The following is a 16933-nucleotide window of genomic DNA, read 5'->3' on the forward strand; positions in this document are numbered from 1 at the left end:
CTTAGTCTAGTGGAGGACTATAATATTCATGTTTCTTCAAGGGGCAAGATGAAGTAGTCCAGCAATGAGAACCCAACAGACAGAAAATTAGACCTGAAGGACCCTGGCAATCGAAGAGTGCACCTTTCCTATTTTCCAGGTGCTAAATGGAAGCATAAGAGGCTTAGCGGCAACCCAAATATCACACTGATAATGGCAGTGGCAAGGCTGAGACCTGAGATTTCCAACTCCCTGTATGGTGCATTTGCTGCCTCAGTGAGCTACAAAAATGTCTATAAACCTCTTGCTGTCATCTTTTCCTATCATGTAAAGAATTATTCTTGACCACCCTTGGTGTCTCTAGTAAAATGAAAGTGTTTTTAAAACAAAAAGCAAAAAGCAAGCCCTGGAACTGGACCAAAATATTGAGGAAAATGTATTCATTCCTTCACTGAATTCAGAAGTGGGAAGTTCTATCGAATTGAGTTTCATACTGCCAAGCCTTCATCGCATGTACTCATGGCATTCTCTTCCCCACTATTTTTGTGTCTAATAATATCCCAGGTAGTCATTTGCAAACACTAACTGAGAACTTACAATGTGCCAGGCACTGCTAGGAGTTGAAAACACACTGATGTGCCTCCCTGCCTATAATAAGCTTACAGTCCCCCATTATTCCTTCCCCACTGCATGCACTTGGCATTTTTAATACAAAATTGGAATGATCATCTCACAGCCTGATTGCTTTCAGAACTTTTTGAGTCTTTGGGCCCAGATGAAAATCTTCCCTTAGCATGTATGCAGATTAATATTTAGCAGTTGGTGAATAAGCAAATATACTGTAAATGCCTAGGAGAGCTCATTAGAAATTGGCCATCAAGAAGAAGCTATGCTAAATGCTCCAATTAAAAGACACAGAATGGCAAGCTGGGTCAGTAGTCAAGACCCATTCATGTGCTGTATTCAAGAGACCATCTCATGTGCAAAGACATGCATAAGCTTGAAATAAAGGCCCGAGGAAAATTTACCAAGCAAATGCAAAGTGGAAAAAAGCAGGGGTTACAATCTTAGTTTCTGACAAGACAGACTTTAAACGAACTAAGATCAAAAAAGACAAAGAAGGGCATTACATAATAATAAAGAGTTCAATTCAACAAGAAGCGCTAACTATCCTAAATATATGTGTACCTAATACAGGGGCACCCAGATTTATAAAACAAGTTCTTAGAGACCTACAAAGAGACTTAGACTCCCACACAATAATAGTGGGAGACTTTAACACCCCACTGTCAATATTAGATCATTGAGATAGAAAATTAACAAAGATATTCAGGACCTCAATATCAGTTCTGGATCAAGTGGACCTGATAAATGTCTACATAACTCTCCACGCAAAAACAGAATATACATTCTTCTCAGTGCCACATGACACTTACTCTAAAATCAATCACATAATTGCAAGTAAAACACTTCTCAGCAAATGCAAAAGAATTGAAATCATAACAGTCTCTCAGACCACAGCAAAATCAAATGAGAACTCAAGAAACTCGCTCAAAATCACACAACTACATGGGAAGTGAACAGCCTGCTCCTGGATGACTCCTGGGTAAATAATGAAATTAAGGCAGAAATCAAGAAGTTCTTTGGAACCAATGAGAACAAAGCGACAATGTACCAGAATCTCTGGGATGCAGCTAAAGTAGTATTAAGAGGGAAGTTTATAGCACTAAACGCCCATCTCAAAAAGCTAGAAAGATCTCAAATTGACATCCTAACATCACAACTAAAAGAACTAGAGAACCAAGAGCAAACAAACCCAAAAGCTAGCAAAAGACAAGAAATAACCAAGATCAGGGCGGAACTAAAGGAGATAGAGACACAGAAAGCCCTTCAGAGCATCAACAAATACAGGAGCTGGTTTTTAAAAAAAATTAATAAAATAGACTGCTAGCTAGACTAGTGAAGAAAAGAATCAAATAGACACAATAAAAAAATGATAAAGGGGATATCAGCATTGACCCCACAGAAATTCAGACAACCATCAGAGAATATGATAAACACCTCTATGCAAATAAACTAGAAAATTGAGAAAGAATGGATAAATTCCTGGACATATACACCCTCCCAAGACTGAACCAGGAAGAAATTGAATTCCTGAATAGACCAATGATGAGTTCTGAAATTGAGGCAGTAATAAATAGCCTACCAATCAGAAAAGCCCAGGACAAGATGGACTTAACGGCTGAATTCTACCAGAATTCTACCAGGTACAAAGAGGAGCTGGTACCATTTCTTCTGAAACTGTTTCAAACAATTGAAATGGAGAGACTCCTCCCTAACTCATTTTATGAGGCCAGAATCATCCTGATACCAAAACCTGGCAGAGATGAACAAAAAGAGAAAACTTCAGGCCAATATCCCTGATGAACATCGATGTGAAAATCTCAATAAAATATTGGCAAACCAAATCCAGCAGCACATCAAAAAGCTTATCCAGCATGATCAAGTTGGCTTCATCCCTGGGATGCAAGGCTGGTTCAACATATGCAAATCAATAAATGCAATTCATCACATAAACAGAACTAAAGACAAAAATCACATGATTATCTCCATAGACACAGAAAATGTCTTTGATAAAATTCAACATTTCTTCACAGTTAAAGCTCAATAAACTAGGTATTGATGGGACATACCTCAAAATAATAAAAGCTGTGTATGACAAACCCACAGCCAATATCATACTGAATGGGCAAAAGCTGGAAGCATTCCCTCTTGAAAACCAGCACAAGACAAGGATGCCCTTTCTCACAGCTCCTGTTCAACATAGTGTTGGAAGTTCAGGCCAGGTCAATCAGGCAAGAGAAAGAAATAAAGAGTATTCACGTAGGAAGAGAGGAAGTCAAACTGTCTCTGTTTGCAGATGACGTGATCCTGTATCTAGAAAACCACATCATCTCAATCCAAAAGCTTCTTAAGCTGATAAGCAACTTCAGCAAAGTCTCAGGATACAAAATCAATGTGCAAAAATTACAGGCATTCCTATACACCAACAGCAGACAAGTGGAGAGCCAAATCATGAATGAATCCCATTAATACTTGCTACAAAGAGAATAAAATACCTAGGAATACAGCTAACAAGGGAAGTGAAGGACTTCTTCAAGGAGAACTAAAAAACACTCCTCAAAGAAATTAGAGATGACCGAAACAAATGGAAAACATTCCATGCTCATGGATAGGAAGAATCAATATCATGAAAATGGCCATACTGCCCAAAGTAGTTAATAGATTCAGTGCTATTCCCATTAAACTACCATTGACATTCTCCACAGAATTAGAAAAAACTACTTTAAAATTCATATGGAACCATAAAAGAGCCCATATAACCAAGACAATCCTAAGCAAAAAGAATAAAGCCAGAGGCATCACACTACCCAACTTTCAAACTATGTTATAAGGCTACAGTAACCGAAACAGCATGATACTGGTACAAAAACAAACACATAGACCAATAGAAGAGAATAGAGGACTCAGAAATAAGACCGCACATCTACAACCATCTGATCTTCGACAAACCTGACAAAAACAAGCGATGAGGAAGTGATTCCCTGTGTAATAAATGATGCTGGGAGAACTGGCTAGCCATGTGCAGAAAATTGAAACTGGACCCCTTCCTTACACCTTATACAAAAATTAACTCAAGATGGATTAAAGACTTCAATGTAAAACCCAAAACTATAAAAACCCTAGAAGAAAATATAGGCAATGCCATTCAGGACATAGGCATGGGCAAAGATTTCATTATAAAAACGTCAAAAAAAAATGCAACAAATGCAAAAATTGACAAATGGGATCTAATTAAACCAAAGAACTTCTCCACAGCAGAAGAAACTATCATCAGAGTGAACAGGCAACCTACAGAAAAGGAGAAAATTTTTGCAATCTCTCCATCTGACAAAAGTCTAATATGCAGAATCTACAAGGTACTTAAATTAACAAGAAAAAAAAATCATTAAAAAGTGAGCAAAGGACATAAACAGACAATTCTCAAAAGAAGACATTTATGTGGCCAACAAACATATGAAGAAAAGCTCAACATCACTGATCACTAGAGAAATGCAAGTCAAAACCACAATTAGATACCATCTTATGCTAGTCAGAGTGGCAAGTAATAAAAAGTCAAACAACAGATGCTGGCGAGGCTGTGGAGAAATAGGAATGCTTTTAAACTATTGGTAGGAATGTAAATTAGTTCAACCATTATGGAAGACAGTGCAGCAATTCCTCAAATACCTAGAACCAGAAATACCATTTGACCCAGCAATCCCATTACTGGGTATATACCCAAAGGATTATAAATCATTCTGTTATAAAGATACAGGTGCACGTATGTTCACTGAAGCTCTAGGCACAATAGCAAAGACATAGAATCAACCCAAATGCCCATCGGTGATAGACTGGATAAAGAAAATGTGGAACATATACACCATGGAATACTATGCACCCATAAAAAGGAATGAGATCATGTCCTTAGCAGGGACATGGATGGAGCTGGAAGCGATTATCCTCAGCAAACTAATTCAGGAACAGAAAACAAAGCACCACATGTTCTCAGTTATAAGTGGGACCTGAACAATGAGAACACATGGACACAGGGAGGGGAACAACACACACTATGGCCTGTCGAGGGGTGGGGGGTAGGAGGAGGCAGAGCATCAGGAAAAATAGCTAATGCATGCCGGGCTTAATACTTAGGTAAGGGGTTGATAGGTGCAGCAAACCACCATGGCACACGTCTGTGTAACAAACCTGCACATCCTGCACGTGTATCCCAGAACTTAGAATAAAAAAAAAAAAAAATCAAAACTCCTCGTGATGTTACTTGCACATTGAGCCAATTCTCAATCACTCAGGGCCTAATGATGCAAACCCACAAGACGTAGGTCCATTTCCCCTTCCTCTTCATAGCCTTTGCCCTCTGAGAGGCTCCCAGGTGTACCCCTCAAGGAGATGGGGAAATGAAGGGTCATTTTGTTATCTGTAGTGCTTTGTATTCTCTCTGTGTTGAAGGGGTTTAATTACAAAAAATTGGGAGAGATTAAAACAGAAAAAGAGAGAAACTTGCGGAATAGGAGGAACACAACAGGGAGAGAGAGAGGGAAGGGCAGGTAACGTGGGGTTGGGGAACACCAGGAAACACCGAAGGACAGACCTCAAGGCAGAGAAGAAGGATGTTTGAGAGATAGGGGACACTGAGAAAGGAGGGTGATAATCAGAGAGGGAACACAGGGAGAGGAAAGTCAGATGAAAGGACCACAGATACAGAAAGTAAAGGAACCGTCAACAAATGGAGTGAAGGAAAGCAGGCATGTACACAGAGAAACATGATGAGAAAAACACATGCAGAGATCTCAGAAGACACAGAGAGACGTGGAGGGGGTGCGAGAGGAGAGACAAAACTAACATGGAGATAGAGGTAAAGACCCAGTGATAGAAATCCTTCCAGCCTTACAATTAATCAATGCCAAGAAGGTGTGATTGTTTAAAAGAATCATGGGTTAAGAAGTTTATTTTTTCTAAATGTTTTTATTTAAAAAAATGTGTGACAGACAACCAGGGGTAAATGGAAGGGAAAGCATCTGCTATAGATAGAAGAGTCACTGTCACAATCACAGTTGAAATTACCTCTTTAGATTACAGGGAAATCATGATTAGACATTCAGTGAATACCCATTGACGCTATGTGCTGAAATATTACAATAATATTAACAGGATGAGTTATAAGTTGCTTGAAAATAAATGTGCTAAAAGGAGTCATTTCCCTTTGTTTATGAAAATAGCTTTAAACTTGAATGTGAATATTTCCTTCTGTTGCTCTATTATCTGGGAAACTTCATTTTGTAGCTGCTGGTACAGTGGCCGCCCAAGGAAGCAGCTCATGGTGGACCATGGGAGGCTGTTAGGAGCAGGACCCAATGGGTGTTCATCAGGGCCCTGATGCTGGCTGGTGCCTAAACCATGTCAATCTCATGGTTTTTAGCGGAAACAATCGCACAGCTGCCCCCATCACCCTGCCTATAGAAGAAGTCCTGCAGACCCTACAGGACTTGATCGCCTACTTCCAGCCCCCGGAGGAGGAGATGCGACATGAAGACAAGCAGAACAAGCTCCGCTCACTCAAAAACAGACAAAATCTTTTCAAGGAAGAGGTAAGTTGAAAAATGAAAAGTTGAAATTCACTTTGTGTCCAGAGCTAGAATATCCCTATGACTGCAACTTAGCTTTGTCTTTCTGCATGCACATGTTTATGAGAGAGCCAGAGGACAAGAGAGATTTGGAAGCTGGGAAATCGGAAGCCAACCTTCCCTGTCTGCCAAACCTGGTTACATTAGCAATGGCTGGCACGTTCAAACCAGATTACATTTTAAAGCTTTAGTGCCACATGTGTATCAAATATACATTTTTAGTAAATTTCAGCTGTGAGAACATAACATTGGCTATGATTCCCAAGTTTTGGGAAATGTTAAAATTACCTGGGAAACCTGTTTGAAAAATACAGATGCCTGTATTCTACCACATTAAGAATACCTGAGAAGCTGGTTTAAAAGACACAGAAGATGCTAAGTCTTATGTCAGAATTCAGCATGTGAGTCACTGGGAGTGGGGCCTGGTCATGAGGAAAATATCAGCTAGGGGCTTAAGAGACCCAGGACCTCATTCTGGCTCCATCTCCAGCTGTGTGTGACCACAGACAAGTCACAAGCCTTTTCCAGACTCGGAGATGTGATGATTTAGTGCCAACAGGCCGTGGTTGTACTTCTGGGCCTGCCATGCCTGGGCACAGGGCTTGTCCCTTGGGCATTTCCAAAGTTAGTGGTGTGGGATGTAAACCATCCCAGCTCAGTCTTCTGATCTAACCAGACTTTGGCCTCAGGGGCATTCTCTATGACTTAAAGGCTACTGAAATTCCATTTACCATCTCCCTCCCATGCGCTAAGAACAGCTAGCACAGATTTTTACTGGGTGGCATAGTATTTCAAATTAGCTAGAAAAGTGGTTAAAGATCCTCTTATAGTGTTATTGTCTCTAAATCCCCTTTTTTGCGGGGGGCAGGGGGGGTGGGGAGGTAGGAAGCAAGCATGGTTGTTTTGTGCATCTGAATGGAACTTGAACTTACTTGATATTTAAGAGAAAAATAGGTACTATATCCAGAGCTCTTTCTGAGTGAGTCAGAACCACTTCACACCAGACTGAAAGCAGGTTTTTGTGAAACTCATTCACCCTCCCTCTTCCTAAGTATGTCCTTGGATTGAGTTAAGCACGTGGGGGCAACCCGTCAGAAGAGGCTGCTGACTCACTCTCCAAATGGATGCTATTTAGGTCTCTCAGGGATAAAAATACGTATTTTGTTTTTAGGAGGGAAAAAAAACAAAACCCAACTGGCACCATGAAGGTCTATTTGCATATTGGCATTATCAGCTTTAAAAGGTGAATGATACAGGAGGGGAAAGAGCAAAAGGGATTCTGCTTTCTTAATCAGCAATGTTTACGTTTTCCTCCACTCTCCTTCTCAGGGAATGTTGGCTCTTGTCTTAAATTGCATTGACCGCTTAAATATCTACAATAGCGTAGCACACTTTGCAGGGATTGCAAGGGAAGAGAGTGGCATGGCCTGGAAAGAAATTCTGAACCTCCTCTACAAATTGCTGGGTAAGTACACATACAGTGCCTTCTCCCTGGGATGATTTCCATGGGATTTCCATGTGCAATCCCAAGATTGTCTTTAACTTGCCATTAACCCTGTGATATTTGGACTGCCTCATTCCTTAGAAGCCCTTGTTAACCATTCAATTTTAACCCAGCTGTTCATTCTGTTAACTAGTAGCAGCCAGTGGAAGCAGATGGTAATCAGTTTCCCTACAACTACCTGGGAAACTCTTTGACAGACACCTACACTCCCTCAACCTCTATTCCTTACCTTTCATGAGGAAACGAGACTAGAACACGTTTATGATGTCTTCCAGTTTTAAACTTCTGCAAAGGTATCACCTGCACTTTAAGAATTGTTATTCTCTTAAATCTGTGGCCTCTCACTTGTCTGCTCGTTAGTCATGATTCCCACTGCTTTGGCCTGTTATTTATTTCATTTTGGTGAAAAAGGTGGGAAATAAGAATATTCCAGCAAGAAGCTTATCTTCTCACAATATGGAGTGTGTAGTGATGTTCTGGTGCCTGCTACAACAGGTTCCATCCAATAGGCCTAGGCCACCTGCCTATGGAGTTGCTCAGACACAGATAAGCTAGTACTTTAGGGCTTTTCTCTGAAGTGTATGTCCCACTGAGAGGAAATCTATCATAGAAAGTTCACTAGGCCAGAAGGGAGCCCAGAGAAATCAGTCCGGACCTATTCCCCAGCTTAGGGTTGAGGCTGATTGGATTACCACAGTACTGATCGATTGCCACTGTATGACCCTGTAAAGTGTCTTCAAACTCTAGTGTTTTGTATTGACCCAGTAGGCATGATTTTAACAATAATACCTAACAATTATTGATCTCTTTGTGAGCGGTGAAATATCTCTTTTGAACCCCAGAGCAACACTTTAAGGGTCAGTTACTATTATTATTGTCATTTCACTGATGAAAAAACTGATGTACATAGATGCTCATAACCCAAGGTTACACATCTAGTAACTGATGGAGCTATGGCTTGAGACCCAGCAGTCTGTCTAACTCCAGGACTCTCATGCTTAACTTCCTTGCTGCAACTGATCTGAAAAGGAGGTTATGAGCTCAAACTTGAATTGTGTCCTTTACTGACTGAAGATACAAAGCTGAGGCCCTAGAGGAGGCCTTTCTTTATCCTAAATTTGCCATGTATCAGCCTCAGTGAAATTCCAATTCAAACCTATCATGTGAAGGGCAAGCTACTTGGGGGCTAATCAATTTACATGGACTTGTTCCAGATTTGCGTCTACTCTTTTTGCCCTGTGGAGAGAAGGTTATTTGGTGTAGACTGGTAAAACTCAAATGACAGCATATTCTCTCCCTCTCTCTGCAGTATCGTCTGCCAGTGGCTTTCAAGTAGGAACAGGCATCAGGATCAGCTGGAGGGCTGGTTACAATACAGATGCCGAGGCCCACCCCCAGAGTTTCTAAATCAGTAAAGCTGGATGAGACCTGAGAATTTGCGTTTTTAACAAATTCTTAGGTGATGCTGATCCAGGGACCATGCCTCAAGAACCACTGTCAAATAGGGATATATTTTAGATATTTTATAGTTACATGTTGCTGTTATTCATCCATTAGTGTATAGCCAACCTTTCCAGCTGTGTTCACTGGGATGCCTTCCTTTAGCACTGAAGAATAATAAATCTGCAGTTAAATTTAAGAAAACATTGCAAGAAGTTGAGTTCTTAAGTCAGTAACCAAGCCAATATTAAATTCTTGCTTATCACTATCTGAAGTAATTTCATTACTTTATGCATTTATTGTCTCCATTGCCTACTTGATGAAAGCAGGGAATCTCCCTCCCTTCCTCATTGCTCTAGTCTGAACAATTGGACAGGTGTTTGGTACATAGCAGACTCTCTGGAAATACTTGTAAAGTGAGCCAATACTAGATTTTTATTTTTTAAGTGTAGAAAGAGGTTGGGTGTGGTGGTTCACATCTATAATTCCAACAGTTTGGGAGGCTGAGGTGAGGATCGATTGAGGCCAAGAGTTCAAGACCAGCCTGGGCAACATAGTGAGACCCCATCTCAATAAAAAATATTTACGCCAGGCATGGTAGCTTGCTCCTGTAATCCAGCACTTTGGGAGGCTGAGGCAGGTGGATCACTTGAGGTCAGGAGTTCGAGACCAGCCTGGCCAACATGATAAAGCCCCGTCTCTACTAAAAATACAAAAATTAGCTGGGTGTGGTGGCGCATGCCTGTAATCCCAGCTACTTGGGAGGCTGAGGCAGGAGAATCACTTGAACCCAGGAAGTGGAGGTTGCAGTGAGCCGAGATTGCACCACTGTACTCCAGCCTGGGCAACAAGAGTGAAAACTCCATCTCAAAAAAAAAAAAAAAAAAAACAACTTAAAAATTAGCTGGGCATGGTGGTGCATGCCTGTAGTCTTAGCTACTCTGGAGGCTGAGGCAAGAGGATCACTTAAGCCCAGGAGTTTGAGGCTGCAGTGAGCCACTACACTCCAGCCTGGGTGACTGGGTGAGACTCACTTAAAAAAAAAAAAAAAAAAAGAAAAAAGAAACAGAATTGTGTCAAAGGGCTAGATATGGTAAGTTTGGCATTCAGTTCCTTTTAGTTGCTAAACAGGTGAAGTATTCGACAGCTTTCCAAGTTCTCATGCCCATCATTATATCCGTTAACCTCTATAATCAAACATCTCCTTGTTTGCAGCTGCTCTCATTCGCGGAAACAGAAACAATTGCGCTCAATTCTCCAATAACCTTGATTGGCTCATCAGTAAATTGGACAGACTAGAATCTTCCTCAGGTGAGAATTGACAGGAAACTATAACGAGAAAAGATGAAGGGGTTTTTTTTTCTTTCTGTAAAAAATGAAAACAAAGTTGAATCTTTTCCAATGGATTGCAAACAATCCTCGAATCATACTTCAAAATTAAAAAGAAATAGTCTTCAAGCTTCCTGGCACCTGTACGACTTTATTTAACAACTCTAACCCAGACTTCAACAATCCTTCCTTTTTAAATTTTTTACTCTGTGCCTTCATTGTTATTCCGTGCCTTCATTTTTAATCCTTGGGTCCATTAATCACCCCCCCCATGTCACCCACCCAGTGATCCTGGTCTCCTCCTAACTCCCATTATATTCTTATTCTCTGGGTCTTTAAACCCTTTTCAATGTTGCCCAAACTATTTCTTACAGTTCTAAAAGCGGGAGTGAAGAATGACAGGGATGAGAGGAAAAATGATCCCCACTCACCTCTCTCCCCTGACTCACCCTTCACATCATATCTATAGTCCTCACTCGTGACTTACAGAGAATCTGAGCCAAGAGTGTGGTCATCATTGGGAAGTGACCATGCTGCAGGGCTTAGCAGTTTGCTTCCTCCAAGATGAGTAAACATGGCAGGTGTAGGCCCCTCATGGGGAAGCTGAAGGGTTTTGATGCTTTTCTCACAGTGTAGAAATGACAGGTGCTTTAACAGACCGGCCAAGAGATCCCCCAAGGATCATCCACCTACACACGTCTTCCTAAGCCTCTCTTTTCTTCAGTGCCTGGGTCTCATGGGCTAGATTACATTTCAGGCTAATTTATGAAAACATTGAGAAAAAAAAACAGAATCAAAAGAAATTTTCCTAATAAAACTAATTAAGCTATTAGCCAGCTACTTCCCTTGAATTTCAATCATGATATTACCGTGTGTGTGCCAGGCTGCAGAGGCACTAGTTTTTCTTAAGCCTTCACTTATATAACCTATCCAGTGAGCCAAAAAAAAGGGGGAAAAGCCAAATAGACTTTATTGTGTGAGCTTACAATTTGTTTGATACATGAGTAGACCTAAAATAAAAATAATTTCTAGGGTGGTTCCTAGAAAAATTCTTATTTGGGAGAAACTCAGAATATTTTCCAAATTACTTGAATGACCTTTAGAATATATAGTAAACTGGACATCTTCTTTTATATCTATTTTTAAATGAAGTATTATGTGGTTTGATCAAATGAAAAATTTTGTTTTACAGCTGCTTCTCTATATTTTGACATACAAAGATCATGTCTTTGTCCAGGAAGCGGGAGATAGGGTTGTGCTGAATTAAAATCACCAGTAAATTACAGACTGGTTGGCCCCCAGGGGGCTCTGAAGTCTACCGGAAATGATGCATTTTTTTCTGGCTGGAAATATTTGATAGATTCAAAGAATTGATGATATCCTGTCCCCTCAGGAAGGACTGTTCATACTCAGGTTTCTAAATTATGGTCACTTCTGCAGGGCATTTAATGTCCAAATTTGATGTTTGTGGCATTCATGTAGGTATCTTGGAAGTTTTGCACTGCATCTTAACTGAAAGCCCAGAAGCCTTAAATCTGATAGCAGAGGGCCACATCAAGTCCATCATCTCCCTGTTGGATAAGCACGGGCGGAATCACAAGGTAGGTGTGGAAAGAACAGTGATTGACTTTGCCTGGTGTTTCCCTCCCCAACGTTCATGACCATTGTGTATTACTGAGAGCATGTTGATTAGTCTCTTTCTTGACTTTGATAGAAATCTTGGGGAACTGGAAAACGACTTTCCCCACATACAAGCACACTCGAAGCTGGGCAGCCACACTGGACTTTGGATGGTGCCGTGGGCTTCCAACAGCTTCCCAATCGCTGCTCGTTATCATTAACCCTTAACACCAGCTCACTGTGGGACACTCAGTAGGCCCTGTCTGCACATGGCCAACCATATGGGACTGGCTTCCACCCTAGGGTCCAGGAACTTCGTAGTGAAACAGCTTATACCAAGCTGTATAGAAAAGGTATGAAGAAATCAGATTTAAAACAGTGTAGAAAGTCTTAGCAACGTGGTTTGTTATTAAACAAAATCAGATTTACTATGAGTGAAACCAAATGAAGTAAATGAATCTGTGCAAGTGCAAGCAGGAGAACTGAAGCCACTGGTCTTTCCCTTTTATACAAAGCAACTATGTGAGTTGGGGCCTCAGTTATGTCATCTGTAAAATGGAGACAGGGGCATCTCACTAAGTGGAATGCTATATTATTTTTTTGAGGTCTCTTATAGTTCTAACGTCTCTATTTTTATGAAGTTATATCTCTAAGACACAGTGATCTATGGGGAAAGTCTGCTAAAGTATGGAGAGTTTTTCCCCTGACGCTTCAACATCTGCACACACATGGGGGCTCCTGTGCTAATTAGTGGACAGACGCAATATTCAACGGCTCAGGAGGTGTATTTCAGAGCAGATGGCATGATGGGACATGTGGGACTGCAGCTGTGCTTCTACAGAGTGGAGAGAAGTAGGCTTGGTCACTGGCAGTCTCTGCTTGTCATCATCTGGGGAGACTGCGTATTTGAGACAGCTCAGTGTGTCCGGGAGATTGAGGCTCGGCAGCATAGACTGTATGACATGCATCAGCCTTGGGCAGCAGAAAGCCATGGTCCTTGGCATGTGTGAAATTGTTTGACAAATAATAAAAAGAAATACGTGGGATCTAAAATCGCTTTTCCAAATGCAGTAAATCAAAGGCAAACATGAAGCTTCAGCTTCAGTCCAGATTCTCTGTGTTCCAACATGTTCCTTCCTGTCTGCGAAGTGTAATGAGAATAATCAATAGGCACCTGAGCAACGCGTGCTAGGAGCCACGGGCTATGTGCAAATGTCAGAGGAGCCTTTTGACAGGAAAGCTGCTCTGTTTCATTGCCCCAGAGGTTTCTTTATTTTTAGAACACATAGTGTACTTAATAAATAACCAACTTTGTTGTGGCTTCTTTCAGCCGAAAGCCACAAAGCATTTGATGCATGTCACTTGGCAAGTTGATTGCTATTCTACCCATTCCACAGTTGAGAAAACTGAGGCCCACCAAGCTGAAGTATTTTGCTAGAAATCAATGCCTGATCTGATATGTTATCAGAGTAGCCTTTAATCTTCTAGAACCAAGACGTTGTTAGAGAAATTCTGGTAATGTAAAAGTTGAAGCAATGTGATCTTGGTACATAAGAGTCTTTTCAAAGATGTTCCTTTTCCATCTTTGGATAGATTTTTGGGTAAAGATTTGTCATGAATTCAGATCCTTCCTTAGGTACTATTCCATTGGATAGCTTTCATTTTCAAAGAGAAAAAACAGGTTCAAACCATCACTAACGTATTTGTGGTCATTTTGCAAAGAATGTGCCGAGTGGAGGCCAGACTTCCATTGCAACACTTCATCTTTGCTTGGAAAATGCCAAGGTCATGTTTTTCTATCCAGGCTGCATTGTTGTCTCCAGTCCTAGAATTTCAGGAGTCTCTGACCAATCCACTTAGTTTTCGGTGAAGACAATGACTCAAAATATGCAGAATTTTAAAGCCACAAGGAACCTCAGAAGTCCTCTCACAAGAGCAACAACATCAATGATAACCAACATTTATTTTGCACTTAACAAATGCCAGTTATTGCTGTCAGTGTTCATGTGTATCTTATTCAGGTCTCATTACGACCTTATGACATAGCATCATTATTATTTGTACATGACAGTGGCAGAAAGAAGGCCAGGGCCTGGGTCCTTAGACGTTAAGCAGTTTCCCAGGAGCCACACAGCTAATTAATGACAGACTAGGAGCAGAAGTTAAATATTCTTTCCAGTGCTTCTCAAGCTGCAGCCTGTGAACATGTTCTTTAGAATCCAAATGTTCTGTGAGAATTTAATTTTGTGATTTTATTTTTACAATTATCTAAATACAAAACTTTTGCAGTGAAAAATTCACCCTAGAAAGCATTTCCTTTGCTTTTTTTATTTATAAAAAAAAAATAAGGGGTACAAGTGCAATTTTGTTACCTGGATATATCGTGTAGTGCTGATGTCTGGGTTTTTATTGTAACCCCAACCCAAATAATGTACGTTGTACTCATTAAGCAATTTCTCATCATTTACCCCCCCCCCACACTTCCAAGTTGTCAACACCTATCACTCCACTCTCTATGTCCACATCTCCACATTATTTAGCTTCCACTTATAAGTGAGAATATGCGGTATTTGACTTTCTGTATTTGAATTATTTCACTTAAAATTATAGCTTCCAGTTCCATCCATGTTGCTGCAAAAATCTGATTTCATTCTTTTTTATGACTGAACAGTATTCCATTGTGTGTATGTGTATATAAACCACATTTTCTAATCTTCCATTGATGGATATGTACGTTCATTCCATGTCTTTGCTATCGTGAATAGGGCTGTGATAAACATACAAATGCAGATATCTTTTCGATATAGCAATTTATTTTCCTTTGGGTAGATACCCAGTAGTGGGATTGCTGGATCAAAAATGGTACATCTATTTTTAGTTCTTTGAGAAATCTCCATACTGTTTTCCATAGGGGTTGTACTAATTTACATTCCTACCAACGTGTATAAGCATTCCCTTTTCTCTATATCCTCACCGACATTTATTATTTTTTAATCTTTTCAATAATGGCCATCCTGACTAGTGTTAAGATGACATCTCATAGTGGTTTTAGTTTGCATTTCTCTGATGATTAGTGATGCTGAGCATTTTTTTGTATGCTTGTTGGCCATTCGTGTGTCTTCGTTTGAAAAATGTTTGTCCATGTCCTTTGCTCACTTTTTAATGGGATTATTTGTTTTTTGTTGTTGTTGAGTTGTTTGAGTTCCTTGTAAATTCTGGATATTAGTCCTTTGTTGGATGCATAGTTGGCAGATATTTTCTCCTATTCTATAGGTTTTCTGTTCACTCTATTGATTATTTATTTTGCTTTGCAGAGCTTTTTAATTTAATTAAGTCCCATTTATCTATTTTTTGTTTTTGTTGCTTGTGCTTCTGAAGTCTTAGTCATGAATTCTTTGCCTAGACCAATGTCCAGAAGAATTTTCCCTAGGTTTACTTCTAGGATTTTTATAGTTTCAGGTCTTACACTTAAGTCTTTAATTATATCTTCAGTTGATTTTTGTATATAGTGAAAGAGAGGGATCCCATTTTCATTCTTCTGCATATGGCAATCCAAAGTTGCCAGCACCATTTATTGAAAAGGGTGTCCTTCCCCCGGTGTGTGTTCTTGTTGACTTTGTCAGAGATCAGTTGGCTATAGCTATATGGCTTTATTTCTAAGTTCTCTATTCTGTTCCATTGATCCATGTGTCTGTTTTTATACCAGTACCATGCTATTTTGCTTACTATAGCCTTGTAGTATAATTTGAGGTCAAGTAATTGTGTCACGCGTGTCCATGTGAAGAGACCACCAAACAGGCTTTGTGTGAGCAACAAGGCTGTTGATTTCACCTGGGTGCAGGTGGACTGAGTTCGAAAAGAGAGTCAGTGAAGAGAGATGGGGTGGGGCCATTTTATAGGATTTGGGTGGGTAGTGGAAAATTACAGTCAAAGGGGGTTGTTCTCTTGCGGGCAGGGGTCGGGGGTCACCAGGTGCTCAGTGTGGGAGCTTCTGAGCCAGGAGAAGGAATTTCACAAGGTTAATCTCTCAGTTAAGGTGAGGCAGGAACAAATCACAATGGTGGAATGTCATCAGTTAAGGCAGGAACCGGCCATTTTCACTTCTTTTGTGATTCTTCACTTGCTTCAGGCCATCTGGACATATACATGCAGGTCTCAGGGGATACGATGGCTTAGCTTGGGCTCAGAGGCCTGAAAGTAATGTGATGCCTCCAGCTTTGTTATTTTTGCTCAGGATTGTCTGGGCTACTCAGGTTCTTTTTTGGTTACATACGAATTTTAGGATTGTTTTTTCTAATTCTGTGAATGACACTGGTATTTTGATAGGGATTGTATTGAATCTATAGATTGCTTTGGGCAGTATGGTCATTTCAAAGATACTCATTCTTCTGATCCATGAGCATGGGATGTTTTTCCATTTTGTGTCATCTGCAATTTCTTTCATCAGCGTTTTGTAATTTTTTTTTAGAGGTCTTTCACCTCCTTGGTTAAATATTTTCATAGGGTTTTGTTTTTTGGCAGCTATTGTAAATGGGATTGCCTAGAAGGCATTTTCATATAATAAATTAGTGTTTCGCAGACTGGAATTGGAGAGTTCCTATGGGTTCATGAAGGTAGCCTTCAGGGTATGACATTTTTCCTTTAAATATAATTTTACATCTCATAGGTTTGAGATGTAGAAATTCTTTCTGTACCTTGCCACTTCCAATCATATGCTTAGAATTGAGACTACATATAATGGTAGCAATTATTATACCTTTACTTCTTTGCTAAAATATTTAAGTTGTTAGCTTTGTCCCTTTCATGGAAATAACTGCCA

General features: G+C 40.2%; 1 protein-coding gene across 7 annotated transcripts in view; it reads left to right on the plus strand.

Annotated features, from left to right (window-relative positions):
• Positions 1-16933, plus strand: part of RYR3 (ryanodine receptor 3) — a 561166-nt gene that overhangs the window by 266255 nt on the left and 277978 nt on the right. For all 7 annotated transcript variants that reach the window (XM_024232640.3, XM_054532557.2, XM_054532556.2 and 4 more), the window contains exons 13-16: positions 6017-6185; positions 7551-7686; positions 10381-10476; positions 11977-12095. In XM_024232640.3, the coding sequence (XP_024088408.2) occupies positions 6017-6185; positions 7551-7686; positions 10381-10476; positions 11977-12095 (520 nt within the window). The remainder of the gene's footprint in view (positions 1-6016; positions 6186-7550; positions 7687-10380; positions 10477-11976; positions 12096-16933) is intronic.

This window comes from Pongo abelii, chromosome 16 (genome assembly GCF_028885655.2).
Source record: "Pongo abelii isolate AG06213 chromosome 16, NHGRI_mPonAbe1-v2.0_pri, whole genome shotgun sequence".
In the NCBI taxonomy this organism is placed as follows: domain Eukaryota; kingdom Metazoa; phylum Chordata; class Mammalia; order Primates; family Hominidae; genus Pongo; species Pongo abelii.